Raw genomic sequence first — 20,956 nt, forward strand, 5'->3', positions numbered from 1 at the left:
TAAGAAACAACAATCATTTGCTCATTCATTCAATTCGGAAGCGAACGTCAACCAAGTAGGACGCTGTTATCGCGTCTTTCCTATTGTTGACTCCATAGACCGTGTTTATTGTGTTTGTGTTTGTTTATATGTTATAATGAATGAAAATGTATAAATAAATGTAATATTATGTGTGAGACTGTTATTTTATAAATAATGTGTTGACCATTCAGTGTTAAATGAAACGCCTGTCAATGCAGTTCATGAGAATTTGACATTTAAATGTTGTTGTTGTAACAACAACACAAGCGACTGCAGGCAAAGATTGTGGCACCGTAGCGGCGGCTTGTTGGCGTTGCGGCTGCTTGTAGACCAAATTCGCGGACGCGGACGCACCCACCCAAATCCAAAACCAAAGCCCCAATTCCAATTTGCTGTGTAACTAAGCGCAAGTGACTGTGCCTGTGTGTGTGTATATATATGTATATATATATATATTACGTGTGTGTGTAAGCGCGGGCGAGGCAGGGACAGGAGCATGGGCTGCCCAGCCGGTTTCGTTGCGCGAGTTAATTGACAACAAAAAATAAGCAAAATATACATATACAAAGAAAGAAGCATAAAGCGTATGAGCAAATATCGGCTAATAAAGCATGCAACAACAATCGAGAAACGCTGCAAACAAATGCTTAAGTGTTTGTGCATGTGCAAGCACACACACAACTATATGCATGTTCGTTGTGTGTGTGCGTGTGTGCAGGTTTTCAACTGAAGCTGTTCCACGCCAACAGCAAGAACAATAACAATCCTCACCATGCAAACCTGGCATTGAGTGAGAGGTTCCTGCATTACTTCTATAATTAGTACGGAGCTAGCTCGACTATTAGTTCCCACAACAACGCCTCAACTCAACCAACAATACCCGCCCACGCATTGAGAAACGCCATGCAACGTCCGGACCAGCTTCAATTGGCCATTCTTGTGTACCTCTGCTGCTGCTGCTGCTGGTTGACAGTTAATGCGCACAACTGCCAGCACCAACACCCCAAAGCCCACGAGGTGAGTAGCAGACTCCAAGACCCCTACACTGACTACCCACACCCAGTCCATCATTGATTCACCTCGAAATCCTTTATCCGTTGATTTGCAATTTGCCATTGTTCATTTCCGCCCGTGCGACTGTGTGGGAGGCGCGTGTGTGGCCTAAGCTCGTCATTAAATGTTAACTCGTTATCGAGTTCGGAGAAAACTTATAATTAGCTCCCAGCGCAACTAATTAGAGCATTTATGCGTATTAAAAGCTATGCAAACTGTGCTCTTCTCGCATTCTAATTTATTCTTGTTATTTTGATAAAACCATTTCCAATCTAGTCTTGGGTATTCGAATATGGAGGCTGATTTAGCTGCATGAGCTACTGATTGACATGAACATGAACATTTGATTGCCCTTAAAAATGAAAATAAATTTGCAATAGTTTCAGAAGTGCTTGAAACTAGTTCTGAATTGAGTTTGAACTGGTTTCGAAGAGCTGCAAGAATAATAAACTTTTGAATGCGTTGCCACTCTAACAAATGCTGTTGAAATCTGATTAATATACACACACATAGATTTGCAATTTTGACAACAGCTTCAGTTCAGTTCAGTTCAGTTCTCACACATCAACTTCGCGTGAAGCTGACGACTGATGGATGGATTGACTAAGCTCATTTGGTAATCGCATCTGACTCATATGATTCAGTGCAGTTTCATGCAACGGCCTCTAACGGTATGCCAGTTACCGAATCGCCCACAGCTCGAGCAGAGCGCGTGGCTCAAACCGGCTGTCGCCCGGTTTAATGTCCGACACCTGTTGCGTCGACTCGATGGCCAAGTGCAACGCATGCTTGCAACGTCGCGACGTTCTAAATGCAACCGACATCCATTTTAATTGGCGCACTCGCATAAAAAGGAAAAAAACGAAAAGGTCACCGACAATTGCGGTAAAACGAATAATTTACATAATTATTGTAAAGCTAGCGCTGGCGCTGGCTGTGACCGGTTCAGTTACTGAGAATTGTATCGAAAGATATATGTATTTCTATGTATATATATATTTATATTTTATGTGTATTGCATTTAAATGAGAGTCTGTAGAAAGCGAGTCGAATTACAGTACAATTAACCTTTTAATACCCTGGAATTTTTTTTTGTTTCAACTAAAATGACAAAATAAATAATCGTTATATATGTATATATATGGTTATTATAATCTTAAATATACGGCTAAAGAACCACTACGTGACTAATCGTAAAAAATATCTTAAAATGTTTTTAGTCATTTTAAACGTGTTTTGAGAGGGCTAATAATTAGCTTTAATATAGATCCATTAATTTGATGGGTAGTTGACCAAATTTCAACGAGAAGGTGAGATAATAAGACTTTTTGAGCGTAGCATTGCGTCAATATTTTTAAATATTTAAACTTTATTTAAATCTCTAGAATAGATAGAGATACTTAATTCTTATAAGTAAAAGTAGAGTTATTCCATTTGAAAAGGTTTTGAAATATATTATACTCCTAATTCTTTGTAAGCAATCTATTCGCTTGAAATCAGAGGAGCGAGAAAATTGTGGTCTTCCTCGACAAATCACATTTTTATTACAGGGTGTAGCCAGGCCACCCACTATTTAGGGTCAATTTCTGCTTCAGTTTTTCCGCATAAGTAATTAATTTAATTATTTGTAATTTGAACTGTGTTATATGCAGGCATTCCCCTCGAACTCCCCGCCGCGAATGCTGCCCGCCCAGATCCTGAGTTATGCGGTGATTGCTCGGATTTATACGAGTATGTAAATGTGGATATAAATGCGGGCACTGTTGGCGACTAAGTGCCAGCTACTCGTACACCCGTACTCCCGCCCATCCGTCCGGTCGTCCCAATCAAACACAGAGCTCTGTTTTAATTAGACTTAAATGAATTGAAACAGGGAAAAGCAACAAATTGAATCATCTCTCTGACATTGAGGTTGCTGCTGATAGCCACTGAGATAAAGAAGAAAGATAGAGAATAGAGATAAAGAACAAGAAGATGCTTATGTATGTGTAGCATTCCATAGATTTTAGCCTAAGATAACAAATTTGTTATTTATAAATAATTATTATTGTGTTAGTTGGAATTGACTGGAAATAAATTGAAACGAACAGCATTGTTATGATTATAATGTATGTGATTTAATCTATTGGATGTGCATTCCTTTAATTTGTTATTGATTATATATGCCGTTATATGCCTCTGTTCCATATATGTACATTTGTTTGCATGCTTATTAACACCGCACTCCACAAAGTTTATATATTGTATTTATCACATTTTGCTGTCCAACATTCAATGTTCAGCCACAATAATATTTCCATGAACACAGCTGTATATATTCCGTATATGTAACTAAACTTCTATTGTGCACTCAATGCCAAGCAAAATTACCTGAAGACCTCTTGAAAGGTTGTCTCCAGTCTGGCCGGTAGCAAAACAGGGGAGGTTATTGGAGCTAACATCTTTGGCCTCGAAATTTGTGCACAGATTTCTGTTTTTGTTTGCCTTCATAATTGGCAGCAGGTTACAGATTTGCATACACACACACGCCTTTGGATTTATGAATGTTAAACGTGGGTGTATGTGTGTGTGCGTGTGTGTGTTCTGTGTGTCCTTGCAAATTGCTGTTTGTTTTGCTGGACTGGAAAGTGGGAGAAAGAATTGTAATCTCAATTGCAGCTGCAGAAACTGTACGTGAGCTATTGCAATTGTTCTTTTTATTCTAATTAAAACATTTGAATGCTCTACACATAAATAAACTATGTGTGTGCTTGCATATGGGGAAGTAACTAAAAATAAACATATGCATTTACAAATACATTTATGTATATGCATGAACATACATATGTATACATACATAACATACATATGCATATTTAAAAGGTCTACTAATTCTAGATGAGTTCTTCAATAGACATACTTTCAACTTACGGCATTTAATATTCGATATTAGGTAAAAAATTATTCTTTCTTTTTAGGTACACACTAAATACATGTAATGATATGTATAGTATAGAACCTAAGCTCATTGAAGGCGTTGTGTAAACAAACGGGCAAATAAACAAGTGCGAATGATAAAATCGCACAACTTATCTCCAGCTGATGCTGTATATAAATATATATATATGTGTGTGTGAGTGTTCGTGTTTGTGTGTCTGCAAACTGACAGAGAAACAAGTTTGTCGAAAGCCACAGAGTAGCCAGCCAGTTAGTTGATTATGCTACATAGCTGGAGGCTAATTTTGAAACACACGCCAGGTCAATATTATGAATTGGCGCTTTATTTATTTACATAGCGCAGATAAAACGCAACAAGTTGACCAAAAACGACAACTGTGAATGATGCAAAGTGTGTGGCTTAGTCCAGTGTCCAGACTGAAATACTTTAAGTAGGTGGCAACCTTGAACAGCTACACTCCTCTCTCTTGCGCGCTCTTCCCTCTTTCGCTGTGTTTGTTTTGTCTATTCACTGTTCAGTCCCGCTGCCCATCATCTTTTGGCTCAGCCTGCATTCGGACTACGCCTCTTAATAATGTGATACAATGGAATATTGCAAAACGAATTTAGACGCATTTCCAGGGAATTTCAAATTGTATTTGAGTTTGTTCTCAATTATTGCCACGGCTTTTGCTCTCCTGCAATGCTACGTGCCGCTCCACGCAAATAATGGATATGGATACTAAGTGCTTCATTCTAACGCACAGAATAATTACATACATATATATACAGACATATGGGTCTACAAATGCAATAATAAACGACCATCCGATTTTATTCAATTTACGCCTGTTAGCCACTCAAATTGGAAATAATTCATTCTAAACATTGCCTCTGGCAGAATAGTGCGTGTGTGTTAATGTACGTCGCATGGCAACTGCATAAAGTGTGTGTGTGTGCGTATTGATGTGGTTAGTTTATTAATGTGCCTTTGTGTTGTATTCATCACTTTAATTAAGTAACATGTCCGCTGCGGTCATATTGTGAGGTAACAAACAAATTGAGCGCGAGAGAAGCAAATAAACCATAAAGTAGCACAGCATGCAAAGTAGTCGCTGATCAATAATGCATGTACAGACAGGCACACACACAATGGCACACACACGTACATTTGCATGTGTGTTGCTTGTAAAAGAAACAATTAAAGTGGCCAGGGCTACAGCGAAGCTTGAACGAAAGTGAAAGCACATGTACTGTTATCGCACTGTCTCGCTCACTCGTAGTCAGTCAAGCTTGAAAGCTTCGATTGATCTGGCCGGCACTGCGGAAGAGCGCCAAAGTGTTGACAAAAAAGTTAAGACGTGTAGAAGAAGAAGAAGAGAGCAAAAGGAAGAGTGTGAAAGGCAGAGATGGAGAGTGAAATGTCGTCATGGTTGGCCTGGCTCAGTGAACGATTGACAGATTGACTACACGACGCACGTAAATAATTACTTAACATAGCGCCCGCTCGTCTCTGCTGTTGATCGATTCACCTGCTCAAATTAGCATGCGCAACTGTTGAGTGCCCGGCGCCCACTGCTCGGCCCGGCACATGCGTGCAACAGATCGTGTTTACGGTTTATGGGCGTTTTTGTTTGTTCGTTTGACTAAAAATGCAAAGACGGGAGTCAGCCAGGCGCAGCAAACGGTACATTTCTCTTTTTTTTCGCCCCGTCCTCCTTTGTTTGCACACCCCTGACCACATTTCTATCGCCTTAGACGTGAGTCTCATTGCAAACTTGGACACGCTCGACTGTGACACGCAAAAATAAATTTCGTTAGGCAGTCGCAATTTGTGAACTACTTGAGCATTACGTCTTATCTCAGATTGAATAAGCATATTTGCTGTGGTTAGAAAGTGTGGCGGCTGCTCCTGCACCCATTCCATAATCATTCATCTTCTTTTCATCTCAACTTTTTTTCTCTTCTAATATATTTATGTAAATGGTAAATGAGATCGGCTTGATAGTGTGTGTAAAAGCCGCAGTTGAGCGGAGTACAAGCAAACAAATTATATACTCATTAGCGCTTTATGCTTTAGGAGCAGCTATATAAATATTTTTAGATCTCAATCTCATAAAGTGTTTGAGTCATATATATAAAAATAATTAATATTTAATATGTAGTATTTGTATTGATATTATGGCTTGGGGGTACTAATCAGCTAATTACAATTTCCCAAAATATATAACGACCAACCTGATTCTATTAAATCCAGTTTATAAAATGTTAAATCGGAATATGATTCATATTCGTTTAATGTCGTATACCTTTTGGAATTCTTGATAAGTTTACAAAGGGTCTCTAAATTTGTTAGTGAAATTATATTAGAATGTCAAATTGATAGCAAAGTCAGGCAAGACTTAAAGGCATATGTATTAATATATATATATTACAAAGTCTGTGACTAATTTATTTGCTCGTCTCTATAGAGGTCATTGACTTCAACTAACAGGATTTAGTAGCCAATTGTCAAACTAATAAATCTGAAGCTGAGCAAGGTATTTCATTGACGTCATAAGAAATAAGATCTTGTGTCCCTCTAAATAATATTTATGTACATTAAAATATGCTATAAACAGCTAATCACAGCGTGATCTCGGTAATTCCAGTACCCCTCACCTGATGACCCCTTTCTCATCTCTGGAGTTTCTTTGTTAATAAACGAATTAAATTTAAATTTAATGAATTTAATACAAGTCAAATAAATTTACGTTTGATGATAAATAAAACTTAATCCAATCAAAAAAGAAATATTCCGTTGGTGTGTGTATGAATATGTGGGTGTGTGTGTGCACTTGTAAATATTTGAATAATGCATAAGAATTGAAAGCCAAATGCAGTCTCTAAATATTGAACATTTGAAGTCATATTTATTTTTGTCACACAGGTTTGATAACTTGTTTAATGAACTTTCAGTTACGACTGAATTTTATTTTTTTTGCGTATTAATAAATGAAAATATATGTACATATATACTTATTTATTCATAAACATACTTAGTGTTTGTCAATTATTTTGAAAAGTCTTCAATAAAGCTGTTTTCGCAGCTGTTGTTCGCTGAATGGCAAAGCCTATCACAGTTTCTATTGTTGCAACATTCGAAAAGTCTGTGAAACAGTGGGGCAAGATGCAGATTAAAATAATACAAAAATTTATTTATATAAACACAGAAATAAAACTTTTTTTTGTAGGTAATTTGACCATGCTAGTTATTCATATCAAGACGTAGATATATAATTTTTGCAGTCTGCAGTACAATATACGGTATTAGCCAAGGTCTTCGCAATCTGTATTCACTAAAAAACAATTTAAACTGTGTTTAAATATATAAAATAGAAATAGTATATTAAATTTTTGTTTATACTTAATTATATTGTTAATGCTTTTTGTAAGACTTTGTTAAAGATGCTGAGACATTCAGATGAAGGATCAATTTGTTGTTGCTGTACCACGATGATTGAATACCATATATACCTTCTTCGAGTGGAAATCGACTAAGTATATCCAGTTCATTTAGATTGAGTCGAAGTAATTTGAGATTGGAATTTTTCTAAACAAAATAGACTGCATTTAAAAGAAGCAGAGTAGGTTTAAATAATTGTTCGAAATACCAAATAGGGACAGCTATGATTGAGATTCGTGTACGCCACTAAATAATCGTAGATTATCGTGGTCAACGGATTTTTAAAGGAGCCGTCAAAGAATTTACACACATCAACGCTCATTGCATATAGGAACGGATGCCAACCTCCCCGTTCGCGCTTAATAAATCGAAATGAAACTTTGAGCTGGAAAAAAGATGAAATATTTATATGAATAGAATGGATATTTGAAGTGAATTTGCTTACTTTTGTGACTCCCTGCTCCAAATTGGCTATAATATTTAAGTAATTTTCAGAGCGATTGAAGGCTCTTATACGGCATTCTTCTGTAGCTATAATTTGTGGATCCATGATGTCGCACTCTACATTCAGAAATTTAAAAAAACTTCCCACCTTTATATACAATAGAAAAAGTGGTTCCATAAGGATACTATAGATGGGATTCTGTCTGCTTACCAAACTCATTTGTATGAGAAATACTACGATAAATGCACATCCCATGTTGACAAACCGAACGAAATATTACTTCTGTTTCCATTTCCATAGTCGATTGGTCTAGGGATCAGCATTAGCTTATAAATTTTATGTATATTAAAAAGTCATTAAATTCATCAGTTAAAAGCAGTATTCGAAACTACTCGACTGGGAGATACCCTGAACGCTGCAAAGAAGTGATATTCCAATCATTCTGCGCTTCTTTTATGCGCAGTAAGCACCGACTGCGCTTGAGCTGCGGTGTGGACTATAATATGAAATTTTTGTTGTTGAATAGTAGTACTTAAAATGCGTAAATTACATAATTTTCATATCATATCATATCAAATGTATATACACAGTAAATCTGAAGTCTCCAGGTTTAAACGTATTAAAATTACGCTAAAAAACTAAATTCCTTTATCAAGGAAATCGGATAAGTTCTTGAAAAGTTATGATAAATTGTACTGCGTATGGTATACATGCAAAATTTCATATCAACGGGCGGACGTGGCTATATCGATTCAGCGCGTCGCAAAAATATATATACTTTATGGAGTCTGTCACGCCTGCTGTAGCCTTTGCATAGATTTTCAGAAAAATATACACTGATTTCAGGGTATACAAATTTATTTATATAGACACATAAAAAACATTTTTTGTAATTAATTTGACCAAGCTAGTTATTCTTATCAAGATGTATATACTGTTTGCCGTCTGCAGAACAATATACAACATTAGCCAAGGTCTTCGGTATCTGCATTCTGCAAAAAATATTTTGAATTCTGTTTAAATACTTATGAAAAGTGGTATATACAATTTTCATACTTAACTATATTGTTAATGCTTTTTGTAAGACTTAGTTAAAGACGCCAACCCATTCAGATGAAGGATCAATTTGTTATTGCTGTACCACGATGATTGAGCACCATATACACCTTCTTCGAGTGGAAATCGACTAAGTATATCCAGTTCATTTAGATTGAGTCGAAGTAATTTGAGATAGGAATTTTTCTAAACAAAATAGACTGCATTTAAAAGAAGCAGAGTAGGTTTAAATAATTGTTCGAAATACCAAATAGGGACAGCTATGATTGAGATTCGTGTACGCCACTAAATAATCGTAGATTATCGTGGTCAACGGATTTTTAAAGGAGCCGTCAAAGAATTTACACACATCAACGCTCATTGCATATAGGAACGGATGTCAACCTCCCCGTTCGCGCTTAATAAATCGAAATGAAACTTTGAGCTGGAAAAAAGATGAAATATTTATGTGAATAGAATTGATATTTGAAGTGAATTTGCTTACTTTTGTGACTCTTTGCTCCAAATTGGCTATAATATTTAAGTAATTTTCAGAGCGATTGAAGGCTCTTATACGGCATTCTTCTGTAGCTATAATTTGTGGATCCATGATGTCGCACTCTACATTCAGAAATTTAAAAAAACTTCCCACCTTTATATACAATAGAAAAAGTGGTTCCATAAGGATACTATAGATGGGATTCTGTCAGCTTACCAAACTCATTTGTATGAGAAATACTACGATAAATGCACATCCCATGTTGACAAACCGAACGAAATATTAGTTCTGTTTCCATTTCCATAGTCGATTGGTCTAGGGATCAGCATTAGCTTACAAATTTTATGTATATTAAAAAGTCATTAAATTCATCAGTTAAAAGCAGTATTCGAAACTACTCGACTGGGAGATACCCTGAACGCTGCAAAGAAGTGATATTCCAATCATTCTGCGCTTCTTTTATAGACACATACAAAAACACATTTGGAGCAATAGCTATCGCGTCTTTCAGCTTACACAAGAAACACGCACATACACACACACGCATACACACACACACTCACACACATACACACACACATACACAAACATTTACACACACACGTACACAAACTCATACACACACAAGCACCCACGCATAAACGCGCATGGGCTGCAGTGTGCCCTTACTATGAGAACTTAATTATTTAATAACCTTTTTTGTACACATACGATCTTCATGAAACTTTCAGACTATGATTATAATATGAATATGCATGTATTTGCTAAAGCACAAGTCTCTAGTTTTTGAAATACGCTTTTTACAAACATGAGGGTGAGGGGGTGGATATAGAGGTGGGGGTAAATTTTAACAAAAACCGAAATTGCATAAATTTCATATAAGCATACATTAAAAATTTGGAGACTAGCAATAAAGGTGTAGAAGATATAATTTTATAACTGGTTTTCGATAAGGGTTTTATCGATAAAAAAAAAAGATCGGGATCAGTTATCGATATTTAATGATAAACTCGATATCAGCGCTGTAAATACGAACATTTAAAAAAAATTTGAAATTCTAAAATCGACGCGTTCATACATACGGACAGACGAACAGACGGACGGACAAGGCCAAGTCGACTCAGCTCGTCACCCTGATCAAGAATATATATACATACTTTGTGGTACATTTCACAATACCATTATACCCTGATTTCCCATTGATAGGGTATAAAAATAATTGAATATATTTAAAAGTCTTGTAAGAAGTATTAATATTTAATTTGATTACTATGCTCTTCCTTAATAATTGAAGCTTGTTTCACAATGACTTAAGACTTATTATCGTCCCATTGTGTTGTGAAGGTGCGTGCCCATCCATACAAATACATTGTAACTTTAAAGAAAATATAAATTTTATTCATTTCAATTGCAACATTTGAAAATATTTTCTCGATATTGATAACTTTTCAATAGGTGAATATTTTCAATGTTTCTGTCAATAATATTGAAAAGTCAAAGCTAATGTTGGATGAATTGCAAAGTCTGTCACGGTTCCTATTGTTGCAACATTCGAAAAAATTGAGAAACAGTGGGGCAAGATGAATAAAAAATAAATAGACTTTTTTCTTTCGTCAGATTAACAAAGTATTAAGTAAGTAATAAAATAATCAATAAATAGGAACTCGAAATACCAAAAAGAGACAGCTGTGGTTGAGATTCGTATACTTCCTCATATAATTGTAAATAGGGGAGGTCATATCATATAATTAAATGTAAGTAATTAAATGATATTGTTTATTTTGTACTATTCAAAACTAGTTTTGTACCACTGTGCGTTGATTGAAATACGGTTGTTGGCTTGCGGCATGGCATCGACACTGGCGCTATAAACTTGCCACATGTTGCACAGCTGGGTCGTTGTGGCACCGCTTGCCATCAACTACCAAGCGCATTGTGCGTCAGGTGCTGCGGCTCATCTTTCACCTGGTGAATGCCGCAATTTGCAAGATTGAAAGCAGCTAAACGCATTTCGATGCAACACAATTCGCAGTGCGCAAACCACAAAATGAAACACCATATTGAGTCTCTGCATGACGAAGGCGGGAAGGCGAGTGGGGCTCGAGCAGCCTCTTTGATTGAAGATCATGCAAGCGGCTGTTCAATTGTTGAGGCCGTCACGATTTTAGCTGTTGACGCTTATTGCAAAGTTTGTTCTTTTGTTATCTTAATGGTTTTCATACATTCAGCATTTGTGCATACTCGCTTGCATGGCGAAAAGAGTATATTCGATTTTCTATTCTGATAGAAATGCCAAGGACAAGCCAATAACTTCTACTATTTTACATATTAAGAATTGAGTTATAGAAGTCTATAGCAGAGCTTTTAAGTTGGAGTCGAAATAATAAATTTGAGCAATATTACAATTATAGTGCAACTTGCAGCCATATATACCCGTCTGCAATGATCGTACTTAGTACCTCTCCACTACACTGCGTCGCTATTTGTTGTCTCGTTCTCTTTCTTCTTCTTCTTCTTGGTGATCGTTCCTTTGTTGCTGAATAGACAAATATAGATAAATTGCTGTTATTGTTGTCGAGATCGTTCAAGTAAATGGATATATATACACATTTAAGTATGTTTACATAAGCTTAAATGGTGTTCATACACTTACAGAGGACATTATACATTTATTGCCTCTTCTGTGGGCACATTCTGAAGCTATTCACATAAAACTTTGTATATATATTTATATATGCATCTGCTAACCAATCTAAACACTTGCGTTAGAATTTATCAATATCTATGGAACTATGTCGTATAACTTTCCTTAAGAGCAATAAAACAGAAACGAATGGTTTTGTAAAATGGTTGAGTATGCATTCTTGGTCGGTATTTCCCCAAAGCAGCTTTTCTTAGTGGCTATGCAGATTGTGCAGGTGTTTGGGTTTTTGCCATTTAACGGCATTACAAATTCACACCGGTTCGAATCGATTCTCACGACCAATTCATCAGCTACAAATTGTGGCATTAAAGTAATTGGCGAATCGGAATGAATATAGTCTTGTTAACATCGCTAATGATTATTCAGATTTGAGAGTGCATATTGCTCGCAGCGCGCACTTCATTATATTGTATATACGAGCAAACAGGTAAATGGGTTTATAGCATGTGCAAGCTGGATTTACCTCTATTCACTTTTGTTTTTGCTTGTGGTTGAGAGTGAACTAACTTTCGATCTTCATTGCCGAGGTCTTGGATTCCCTGGACATGTAATTCATTTGCTATACCCTGTAGAGTTTGAAGATAATGAGCTTGCCTAACTGGCATTTTCAGTTCTATGATAGCTGTCGATGAATTCTAGAGCACCATGAGCGATAAATATCGACTTACTATCTTGATTGTGAAATGATTTGCAATTTTACGCATTATAAAAATACTCAGGAGTCGTGTCTCTATCTTTATTTTTTATACCCTGAACCCATTGAAAATGGGAAATCAGGGTATAATGGTTTTGTGAAAAAGTATGTAACGGGCAGAAGGAGGCGTGGCAGACCCCACAAAGTATATATATTCTTGATCAGCGCGATGAGCTGAGTCGATATAGCCCTGTCCGTCTGTCCGTCCGTATGAGTGCGTCGATCTCAGAAGTTATAAGAGCTAGAAAGCTGAAATTGAAAATGCATACTCGTGTGTACCATACGCAGTACGAGTTTGCTTTATTTTTTCGATAATTCATCCGATAACTTTTTTATCGAGAATAATCGAAAAATCGGCATTGTTTTTTCAGCCTAATTTGAACATTTTTAGACCTGGAGTCTTCAAATTTGCGTTGTATATAAAGGTAATCGATACAAAGATTTTGTAATTTACAGATTTTGGATACCACGCCTCCTTTCCCCCCAATTTTTTAAAAAACGCATTTCAAGTACTAGAGACTTGTGCTTTGGAATGTACACACATATTCACCATATGAATACGCTCTGAAAGTTTTATTAAGATCCTATGTCTACAAAAGAAATTATTCAACAAATAAATTCTCATAATATTGCCCACACTGCAGCGCAGCCCAAGCGCAGTCGCTGCTTACTGCGCAGTTAGCAGAGCGCAGGCTTATGCGTGCGTGTGAATGCATGTGTATGTACATATATATGTGTGCATAAAAGAAGTGCAGAATGATTAGAATATCAGCTTAGAGGGTTCAGGGTATCTCCTAGTCGAGCAGTCTCGACTGGAGCCTTCTTACTTGTTATATATGTAGATGTCTGTATATATTATGTATTATATATTTCTTATCTTCTACCTGTGCTTTTATCTCTGTGCGTATGTTTCGGGCAAACAGAGTATCTGTTGGTCGTACACCCTTAAACTAGAGCACTCAGCCGCATCTGAAAGATGCGCTTGTCAAATTTGTGAGCATAGGCGTTGCTCGTGCTATTGGCCGGTCGACCAACCATAAACTATAATAGATAAGCAGTCTAAATGGTTGGACATGGTCTTTTGAATATTCAACAGGGTCTAATTTATGCACTATAATTGGCACACATTGCACAATAGCCGAAACAAAGGCTGACTATAATGCAAAAAAAAAAGAAGAAAAAACGACAATAAAATAACAAATGTGAATTAGCAAACCCAATTGGCCAAAAAGCCACAAATCATTGACATTTTGATGTCTCAATCAGTTCGACATTTTGGCGGGTAATTTAAAAATTAATTTCACTGCAATTTATCCACCAAAAATAAAAAAATTACAAAAAAAAGCAAAAAAGAGAAAAAGGTAGCCAATTACAGCTGCCTTTGTGTGTGGCCTTTTGTGTCCATGTCGTCATCTAATTGCTGGCCACATTTTCGCTTTCGTTTAGCAGACATTTTAAAGCAGAGCCGAATTTCTCATCCGCCCCTCCCGCCCTTCCCTTTGCAGGTCATCCACGGTGTGCGCATACACGATGATACCGAAGCTGTCGATGACGTCGCCGGCGAGCACTCCGAGGGGAACTGGAACGGCAACGGAAACCAGGCGGCGCACAGCGTGCGACGGCGCAGCCTTGTGGCCGATCAACCGCTGCGCATTCTGCTTGTCTACGATGATTCAGTGTACAGGTGAGAGAGACATTTGCAGCCAACGAAACAACGGAAAACAATTGCAGCAAGACAACGGTCGGGCATAACCGACCTCGCCATACGCTGTTTGCAGCATTCAAAATATATTTCTGATTAATATATATTTATTTAGCTTTATCTGAAGTCAATGCTTGCTTATTACAAGAAAGCATACAAAAATAATGTAAATTTTATATAGAAAATGCTCTTAAAATGCTCTTTAGCTCATTTTAGCGTGGGATTTTGTAAGCTTTCAACTATAAGCAGGCTTCACTGTATTGTATTAATATTTCCGTCAATAAACAGCTTAAGAGTCATCTTGATTATCAAACTGTGATGAAGCAAATATCTATTGTATCTACGTTTCAAATTCCGTATCTATCCATTGTTTTCTCAACGTCTATACCTTTCTCCATATCTGTATTTCTATCTAAAAATCTGTATCTGTATCTTTATAAATTATTGCAATGGGAACAACTCAAAAGAGGTGTGACAGATGTGAAGAGAAAGAGAGATAGAGATAGATTTGCTGAACAAAGCCACAGCCCATGGGCAGCACCAAACACCAAGATATACCCCATTTAACGCTTTGTCAAGAAAGAGTGTGGCAAACAAATTGACTTTAATTGCGCTTTAATGGGCCAAAGTTTACCATTCGACTTGGCCGAATGTCAAGCTAAGCGTTGCCGAAATGTTAGCCAGTTGTCTTTCAATTGGGCAACACCTGCAACCAAAAATTGGTTAAAATTATCGCTGTCTCTGTCTGCTTGGGTTGAGGTAGAGCTCGATTGCGACACGCCATAACTGGGCTCCGATTGAAAATTTCAACCTAACAAAGTCGACGATTGCCGGCGATCATTAACAATGGCAAAGCACAAGGTCAATTCCAGGAATGATAAACGCGACAGCACAAATCGCATACCCTATGCAAAGCGGAGCATATGCATTTTGGCATTGAGTTGCTGTCACAGAGTTTATCTCATATACTCACTTAGTTTAAATAGCCTCCGAAATATATATTTAAGAAAGTACATCAGCCAACTTAAATTATGTTTTTTTAATTATCTTGAATTATTTGAAATATACCTTCATTTCGTTTTCTTATTTCTTTACCTTGCAGATTAGAAGAAGAGAAATTCAATTTGATTAATGTAAGTTTACTTTTTCGTTGAAAGGCAACGGTAAAATATATTTTAATAATGCTCAAATTACCTTTGCAGGATACCGTGCTGCCCGAGGCAGTGCAATTCTGGGAACAGGCGTTGATGGTGCGCGAGACGAAGGGCGTCATCCGGCTTAATCGGTGTGTAGTGGCCCTTGGGTCAACGAAAGCTTAACACAAATTTCATACTAATGCATATTCGTGTATATTCGATTACCTTTAGCAAATGCGATAGCACCCAGGTGTATGTGAAGAATGGACACACCCACTGCATTGACCATTGCAAGACGACGACCATGTGCGGCGAGGTGGTGGTGCCCAACGAGCATCTGGATGTGAGTAAAGCGGATTAGCAAAAACATATTAAATTAGATGACTAAGACAAGTATTTTTCGACAGAGCACAGCTTTGTTCCCATAGCAAAATCACAACAATCTCATTTATTTATCAAATTATTATAATAAATGTGTGTAGATATTTCGTAAAGCCATCTAAGAGAGTTAGACAGTGTCAGGGTCGATTGACTAATTTGCTAATCAATCAGTCGGCTATTCCGTCAGTCATTGATCAGGTCTGTCTATGAAGGGGTTCGTCAGTATTTAGTCAATCAGTCATAAGGTCGATCGGTCGGGCAATCAGTCACTCAATCAAACAGCTATTCTGTTAGCTAGTTGAAAAGTCTGTTAATCAATTTGAATTGTTGGTCTATCAAGAGGCTATGTTGACAGTCAATTAAAGAGCTACTCATTGAATCAAGTGATAAAGTCAATCAGTTAAACAGACTGAATGCTCACTCACTCATTCAGTTTACTACAATACAGAATTATTTATAAAAATACCCCACTCTCTCTCTTTTTCTCTCTTTGTTAACAGGTGTGTCGCGTGTGCAACAGCACGGGTCAGAATTGTCGCATCGACAACAATACAAAACCTGGAGAAGGCATCGAGAACGCAGACTTTGTGTTCTATGTCTCGGCAAGGCAGACGCAGCGCTGCTTCAAGGGACTGACTGTAGCATATGCGGCTCATTGTCAGCAGGAGGCGCTGTTGGATCGTCCCATAGCTGGACATGCCAACCTGTGTCCGGAGAGCATCAGCACCAAGCCACAGGAGCTGCAGACCTTGATATCGACAGTGAAGCATGAGATTCTCCATGCCCTCGGCTTTTCGGTTAGTCTATACGCCTTCTTCAGGGACGATAACGGAAAGCCGCGTACGCCGCGCAAAGCGGACACTGGCAAGCCCTATTTAAATGAAAAGTGAGTTGGAGAAAATGAAAATAGATGCCATCATTAATGTATGCTCCCTTCAGATTGCAGATCCATCAGTGGAGCAACGAGACCATTCGCAAAGTGGAGCGTCACAATTGGGCTGTGCGCGGAGGCCATGTGAAGAAAGTGGTGGATATGTTGGTCACGCCACGTGTGGTTGCTGAGGTTCGAGCCCACTTTAATTGCAATAAGCTGGAGGGTGCCGAGTTAGAGGATCAGGGCGGCGAAGGTACTGCCCTCACCCATTGGGAGAAGCGCATCCTTGAGAACGAAGCTATGACGGGCACACACACTCAGTCGCCAGTCTTTTCGCGCATTACACTGGCCTTGATGGAGGACTCGGGCTGGTATCGTGCCAACTATTCGATGGCCTCCCCGTTGACCTGGGGCAAGGGCTTGGGCTGCATGTTCGCCATGCGCAGCTGCAAGGAGTGGATACAAATGAACCATGACAGGTGAGTGGTTAAATTGCTCACTCTCGGGGCTCATTCATTTATCTATCCCTGTCATGAATAGGGGGCGTTCCATACATCCGTTCTGCTCGAAAGTCAAACAGGATCCACTGCAAACGGAATGCACAGACGATCGCAATTCTGTGGCCCTTTGCAATCTTATCAAGCATGAGTACGAGCTGCCCAAGGCCTATCAGAATTTCGACAGTCTCAGCAACATCAAGTCCGGTGAGGAGGGCTTCTATGGCGGCTCTGTTTCCCTAGCGGATCACTGCCCCTACATACAAGAGTTCACCTGGCGCAGCAAGAATGTCATTGTGCGCGGCTCTCACTGTCGCTTCGTCGAGAATAATCCCAGTAAGATATACGTTTGACCATATCGAAAAGCTGCACAGACTGATAAACTGCTTGCCTTTTACAGAGCCCGAAAAGAACTTTGCTCTGGAGAGCTACGGGCATGGCTCCAAATGCTTCGATCACAGTGAAGCCATGTGGGAGGAGCGCTCTTGCCACCAGACTCGTGAGTGGCAGCATTGGGGCAGCGGCTGCTACAAATACAAATGCTTCGATGGCCGGCTGCACATTCTAGTTGGCAACTATAGCTACAAATGCTCGTTTCCTGGGCAAAAGCTCTCCATACGCATCGCTGCGAATGGTTGGCTACATAAAGGCGCCATAATGTGTCCACCTTGCCATGAGATGTGCGGCGCCCAGTTTGCCGCCGAAGGTAAACAATGCCGACCAGGCGAGGAGCCCGATCCACTGAACAAGTATCCACGGGATAATCTTGCATGCGACGCCGATGCAAAGCGTCCAACTTTGGCCATATTCAGCGCTGTGCTGTTAGCTGTCCTGAGCTATCTTAGACTTATTTAAGTCATTAAATCAGGCGCAGCTCAATGTTCTATATGTGTTTAGAAGAATTTGTAAATGTATATGTGTACAATATGCTCAATTTGTCTAACTGTAAGCCTTAGTTGTATTATCTATATTAATTTTGTATGTATAGTTCTAATTGTATTTTATCCCCATATGTGATCTTTACTAAGGAAATGCTGAAACGTTGTATTAGAATCGGGTCCAGGTAGGTGAAAAGTTTGCTCTTATGAAGGTGTATTTTTTTCTCAATATAACGTTCAAGCACAGCTCTTAAGTATTCCTCTTCTGCGCTGATCTTAACATTCCAAAGTTTTGCCACTTTTACATTTACTCAACTGAATTGTTACAATCCCAACTATTGTTTGTTAATTATAATAATAGAGCCGATTGTGACATATTCAATATTATTTTTATTTGTTATTACATCTACAAAAATCTTTGTTATTTATTGTTTCGAAATTCGTTCGTTATATTTCTTGTGATTTGTGTGTTGGCAATTTTGTTTAAGCTGTTTGGGCTCGCGTTGGCTAATTTTATACCATCCTAGCTGCATTTAGGATCTATACAACCACCCGGAAAATTTTCTAATTTCCACATTCTAGTGTCTAAGCTGTATTTGTGAATAAAGTCTACTGTATATGTGAATATACCAAACAAATTAAAGTAATTGGATTTTTTATTAATATACATATGTGAACTTAGGGGCACTCCTCCACAATCTCATATAGCACCTCATTATCGCCCTCTGCTGCCAATTCCTCGTCGGACATGTTCTCATTTGGTGGACCCGTCGTCTCCTCCGTGACCCTTATACGCATGACTGCTGTGCCTGCTTTCGCCGGTTTTTTAACACGTTTGGATCTATGAATTATGTAAGCACAAATTGCATGAATTGAAAGTAATTTTAGAGTAGGTCAACTTACGCTTCGGTCAGCTCCGTAATCATGGGCAGCAGTGTGGAGCGCATTACACCTCGTGCTTCTTCCTCAGCCAGCTCTTTGGGATGCGTTTTGCGCTTGTGCATGCGACAATTGGAGCCATTCGAAAAGTCCTTGCCACAAAAGTTGCACTTGTACGGCCTAATCCCCGTATGGAGTATCAGATGCGCCTTCAAAGTTTTGCCACGCTTAAAAGCAGCACCACACACATCACATTTGTACTGTTTGGCATCCGTGTGAACCAGCTGGTGCATATTGAGTGTGCGACGAGTATTTAGCTTTAGGCCGCAGATATTACACTCGTAGTTGTTATTCGTATGTGTATCGGAATGTATCTAAAAGCAATTTCGATCAGTAGACATAGCATATAGAAACTCAATCGAAACTCACCTTCAGACGGGCCTTGTTTTTGAATCGCCTAAAGCAAATCGGACATTCGAAGGGACACTCATCCGTATGCACCAGCTTGTGTTCGTTAAGTGCAGTTAGAGTCTTCATGCCTTTGCCGCAGCAGTCACAGATATATGGCTTGATATTCTCATGGATGCACGTTACGTGCCGCTTGAGAGCTCCGGCTGTTGTGAAGAATTTTGGACAGTAGGGACACGTATTTTCCGTCTTATCCTTGGCATGCAAATGGGTACGGTAATGGGCAGTTAGTTGAGTTTCCGTCGGAAAGTAGGTGTGACAGCGTTTACATTCGAGATTGTGTTTATCTGTGGGCACCAGACCATGAATCACGGCCATGTGTCGCTTAAAGGCCAATTGATTCTTATACCCTTTGCTACATGACGTGCATTTGAATTGATTGTGATCACTATCTACATCTTCGGGGTCCTCAAGGGTATCAGCGACTGTCTCTGCACGTTTTTGTACATCTCCATTTGTTGATGTTGTTGCATCTGTGTCTGTATAGTCTATATGAGGTTTCGGTGCCTCGTCACTTGGATCCTCTTGTTCCACATACGTTTCGTCTCTGATTAATTCTGTTTCTACGTAGTCTTTCTCCGCGCTCTCTTCTTGTTCAATCGGCTCGGCGTACGATTCGAATGCGTTATTGTCATTATCATGCTCAACGAACTCTTCCGATTCTTCTATTTCGTCCATTATTTCGGCAGCTTCGTCAATTGACTCGACCATTTCATCCACGATGTATTCTACTGCGTCTGCTTCAGTCTTTTTAATGGCAGACTCCTTCGAAACGATATGTTTCCAGTCGTCTGCTTGCAGGCCACATTCCCTACGCAGTTCATTATAGTCTAAGGTGTTCTGTGAGCCGGCCTGCTGCAGTTTGCTGAAAAGCGTTTGAACACGATTCACACGATCGGAGAATTCTATTAGATCCTCTACCAGCGTGTAGCATTCTTTGCATAAGGCGTTGCTCAGCTCATCATCCATTTTGATCTGATGAATTGTAAATTATCAGCAATGCTTGTATTGTGCATAAAATAGCAAGAACTTACATTGACCCAAAAATATTTACCAATAGCCACAGCCAGTACGCTCGTCCATGTTTGATCATCGTTGCGGAAGTACACATTTACGTTGTCCGGATGCTCTTTAGCGCAGAGCCGACACCAGCGATGCCAGCCAGTTGCATCTGTGCTGGTCAGTGACACCTTAGCGGCATCTCTAACAGCACTACTACCCGTCATTATTCAAGTTAAACAAAAAGCAAAACAATATTAATAAACAATTCACTTTGTTGTGCTTTCCTAAAGATTCGATAGTCTGCACTGGTATTAAAGTATCGATATA

The 20,956-nt window shown here is 38.7% G+C and overlaps 2 protein-coding genes and 1 long non-coding RNA gene across 6 annotated transcripts; 1 reads left to right on the forward strand and 2 right to left on the reverse strand.

Annotated features, from left to right (window-relative positions):
- The first annotated feature begins 22 nt into the window (after positions 1 to 22).
- Positions 23 to 18,923, forward strand: LOC6574916 (leishmanolysin-like peptidase). 3 transcript variants are annotated; one of them, XM_002000908.4, is made up of 10 exons: positions 36 to 112; positions 771 to 1,038; positions 14,318 to 14,496; positions 15,617 to 15,647; positions 15,717 to 15,799; positions 15,882 to 15,993; positions 16,532 to 16,917; positions 16,971 to 17,384; positions 17,446 to 17,738; positions 17,803 to 18,923. In XM_002000908.4, the coding sequence occupies exons 2-10, from the start codon at positions 925 to 927 to the stop codon at positions 18,255 to 18,257; spliced, it is 2,067 nt and encodes a 688-aa protein (XP_002000944.1). In that variant the 5' UTR covers positions 36 to 112; positions 771 to 924; the 3' UTR covers positions 18,258 to 18,923. The 3 variants fall into 3 exon arrangements, with proteins under 3 accessions (XP_032589523.1, XP_002000944.1, XP_043864019.1); XM_044008084.1 differs by having other exon boundaries at positions 43 to 112; positions 740 to 1,038; XM_032733632.2 differs by having other exon boundaries at positions 23 to 1,038.
- LOC26527902 lies at positions 7,902 to 9,939 on the reverse strand. 2 transcript variants are annotated; one of them, XR_004364890.2, is made up of 4 exons: positions 9,631 to 9,939; positions 9,184 to 9,567; positions 8,091 to 9,122; positions 7,902 to 8,027 (listed from the first exon to the last, which is right to left on the reverse strand). It is a non-coding gene; the product is annotated as an uncharacterized LOC26527902 (long non-coding RNA). The 2 variants fall into 2 exon arrangements; XR_006356899.1 differs by having other exon boundaries at positions 8,091 to 9,567.
- On the reverse strand, positions 18,919 to 20,952 carry LOC6574917 (zinc finger protein 62). Its single transcript, XM_002000909.4, has 4 exons — positions 20,662 to 20,952; positions 19,589 to 20,602; positions 19,184 to 19,533; positions 18,919 to 19,121 (listed from the first exon to the last, which is right to left on the reverse strand). Exons 1-4 carry the CDS (start codon positions 20,851 to 20,853, stop codon positions 18,959 to 18,961), a joined length of 1,719 nt encoding a protein of 572 aa, XP_002000945.1. The 5' UTR covers positions 20,854 to 20,952; the 3' UTR covers positions 18,919 to 18,958.
- Positions 20,953 to 20,956: the final 4 nt, after the last annotated feature.

The sequence above is a fragment of the Drosophila mojavensis genome, unplaced genomic scaffold, assembly GCF_018153725.1.
Source record: "Drosophila mojavensis isolate 15081-1352.22 unplaced genomic scaffold, ASM1815372v1 contig_231, whole genome shotgun sequence".
Taxonomy (NCBI): domain Eukaryota; kingdom Metazoa; phylum Arthropoda; class Insecta; order Diptera; family Drosophilidae; genus Drosophila; species Drosophila mojavensis.

What these genes read in the sequence shown, in the direction of transcription:
- LOC6574916 (XM_032733632.2), top strand. Translation starts at nt 925, where the DNA reads ATGCAACGTCCGGACCAGCTTCAATTGGCCATTCTTGTGTACCTCTGC. An exon ending in AGAAATTCAATTTGATTAAT is followed by an intron (nt 15,648 to 15,716) that starts GTAAGTTTACTT and finishes TTACCTTTGCAG; the next exon opens with GATACCGTGCTGCCCGAGGC. An exon ending in AAGCCCTATTTAAATGAAAA is followed by an intron (nt 16,918 to 16,970) that starts GTGAGTTGGAGA and finishes TGCTCCCTTCAG; the next exon opens with ATTGCAGATCCATCAGTGGA.
- LOC6574917 (XM_002000909.4), bottom strand. Translation starts at nt 20,853, where the DNA reads ATGACGGGTAGTAGTGCTGTTAGAGATGCCGCTAAGGTGTCACTGACC. An exon ending in GTAAATATTTTTGGGTCAAT is followed by an intron (nt 20,603 to 20,661) that starts GTAAGTTCTTGC and finishes ACAATTCATCAG; the next exon opens with ATCAAAATGGATGATGAGCT. An exon ending in AAAACAAGGCCCGTCTGAAG is followed by an intron (nt 19,534 to 19,588) that starts GTGAGTTTCGAT and finishes AATTGCTTTTAG; the next exon opens with ATACATTCCGATACACATAC.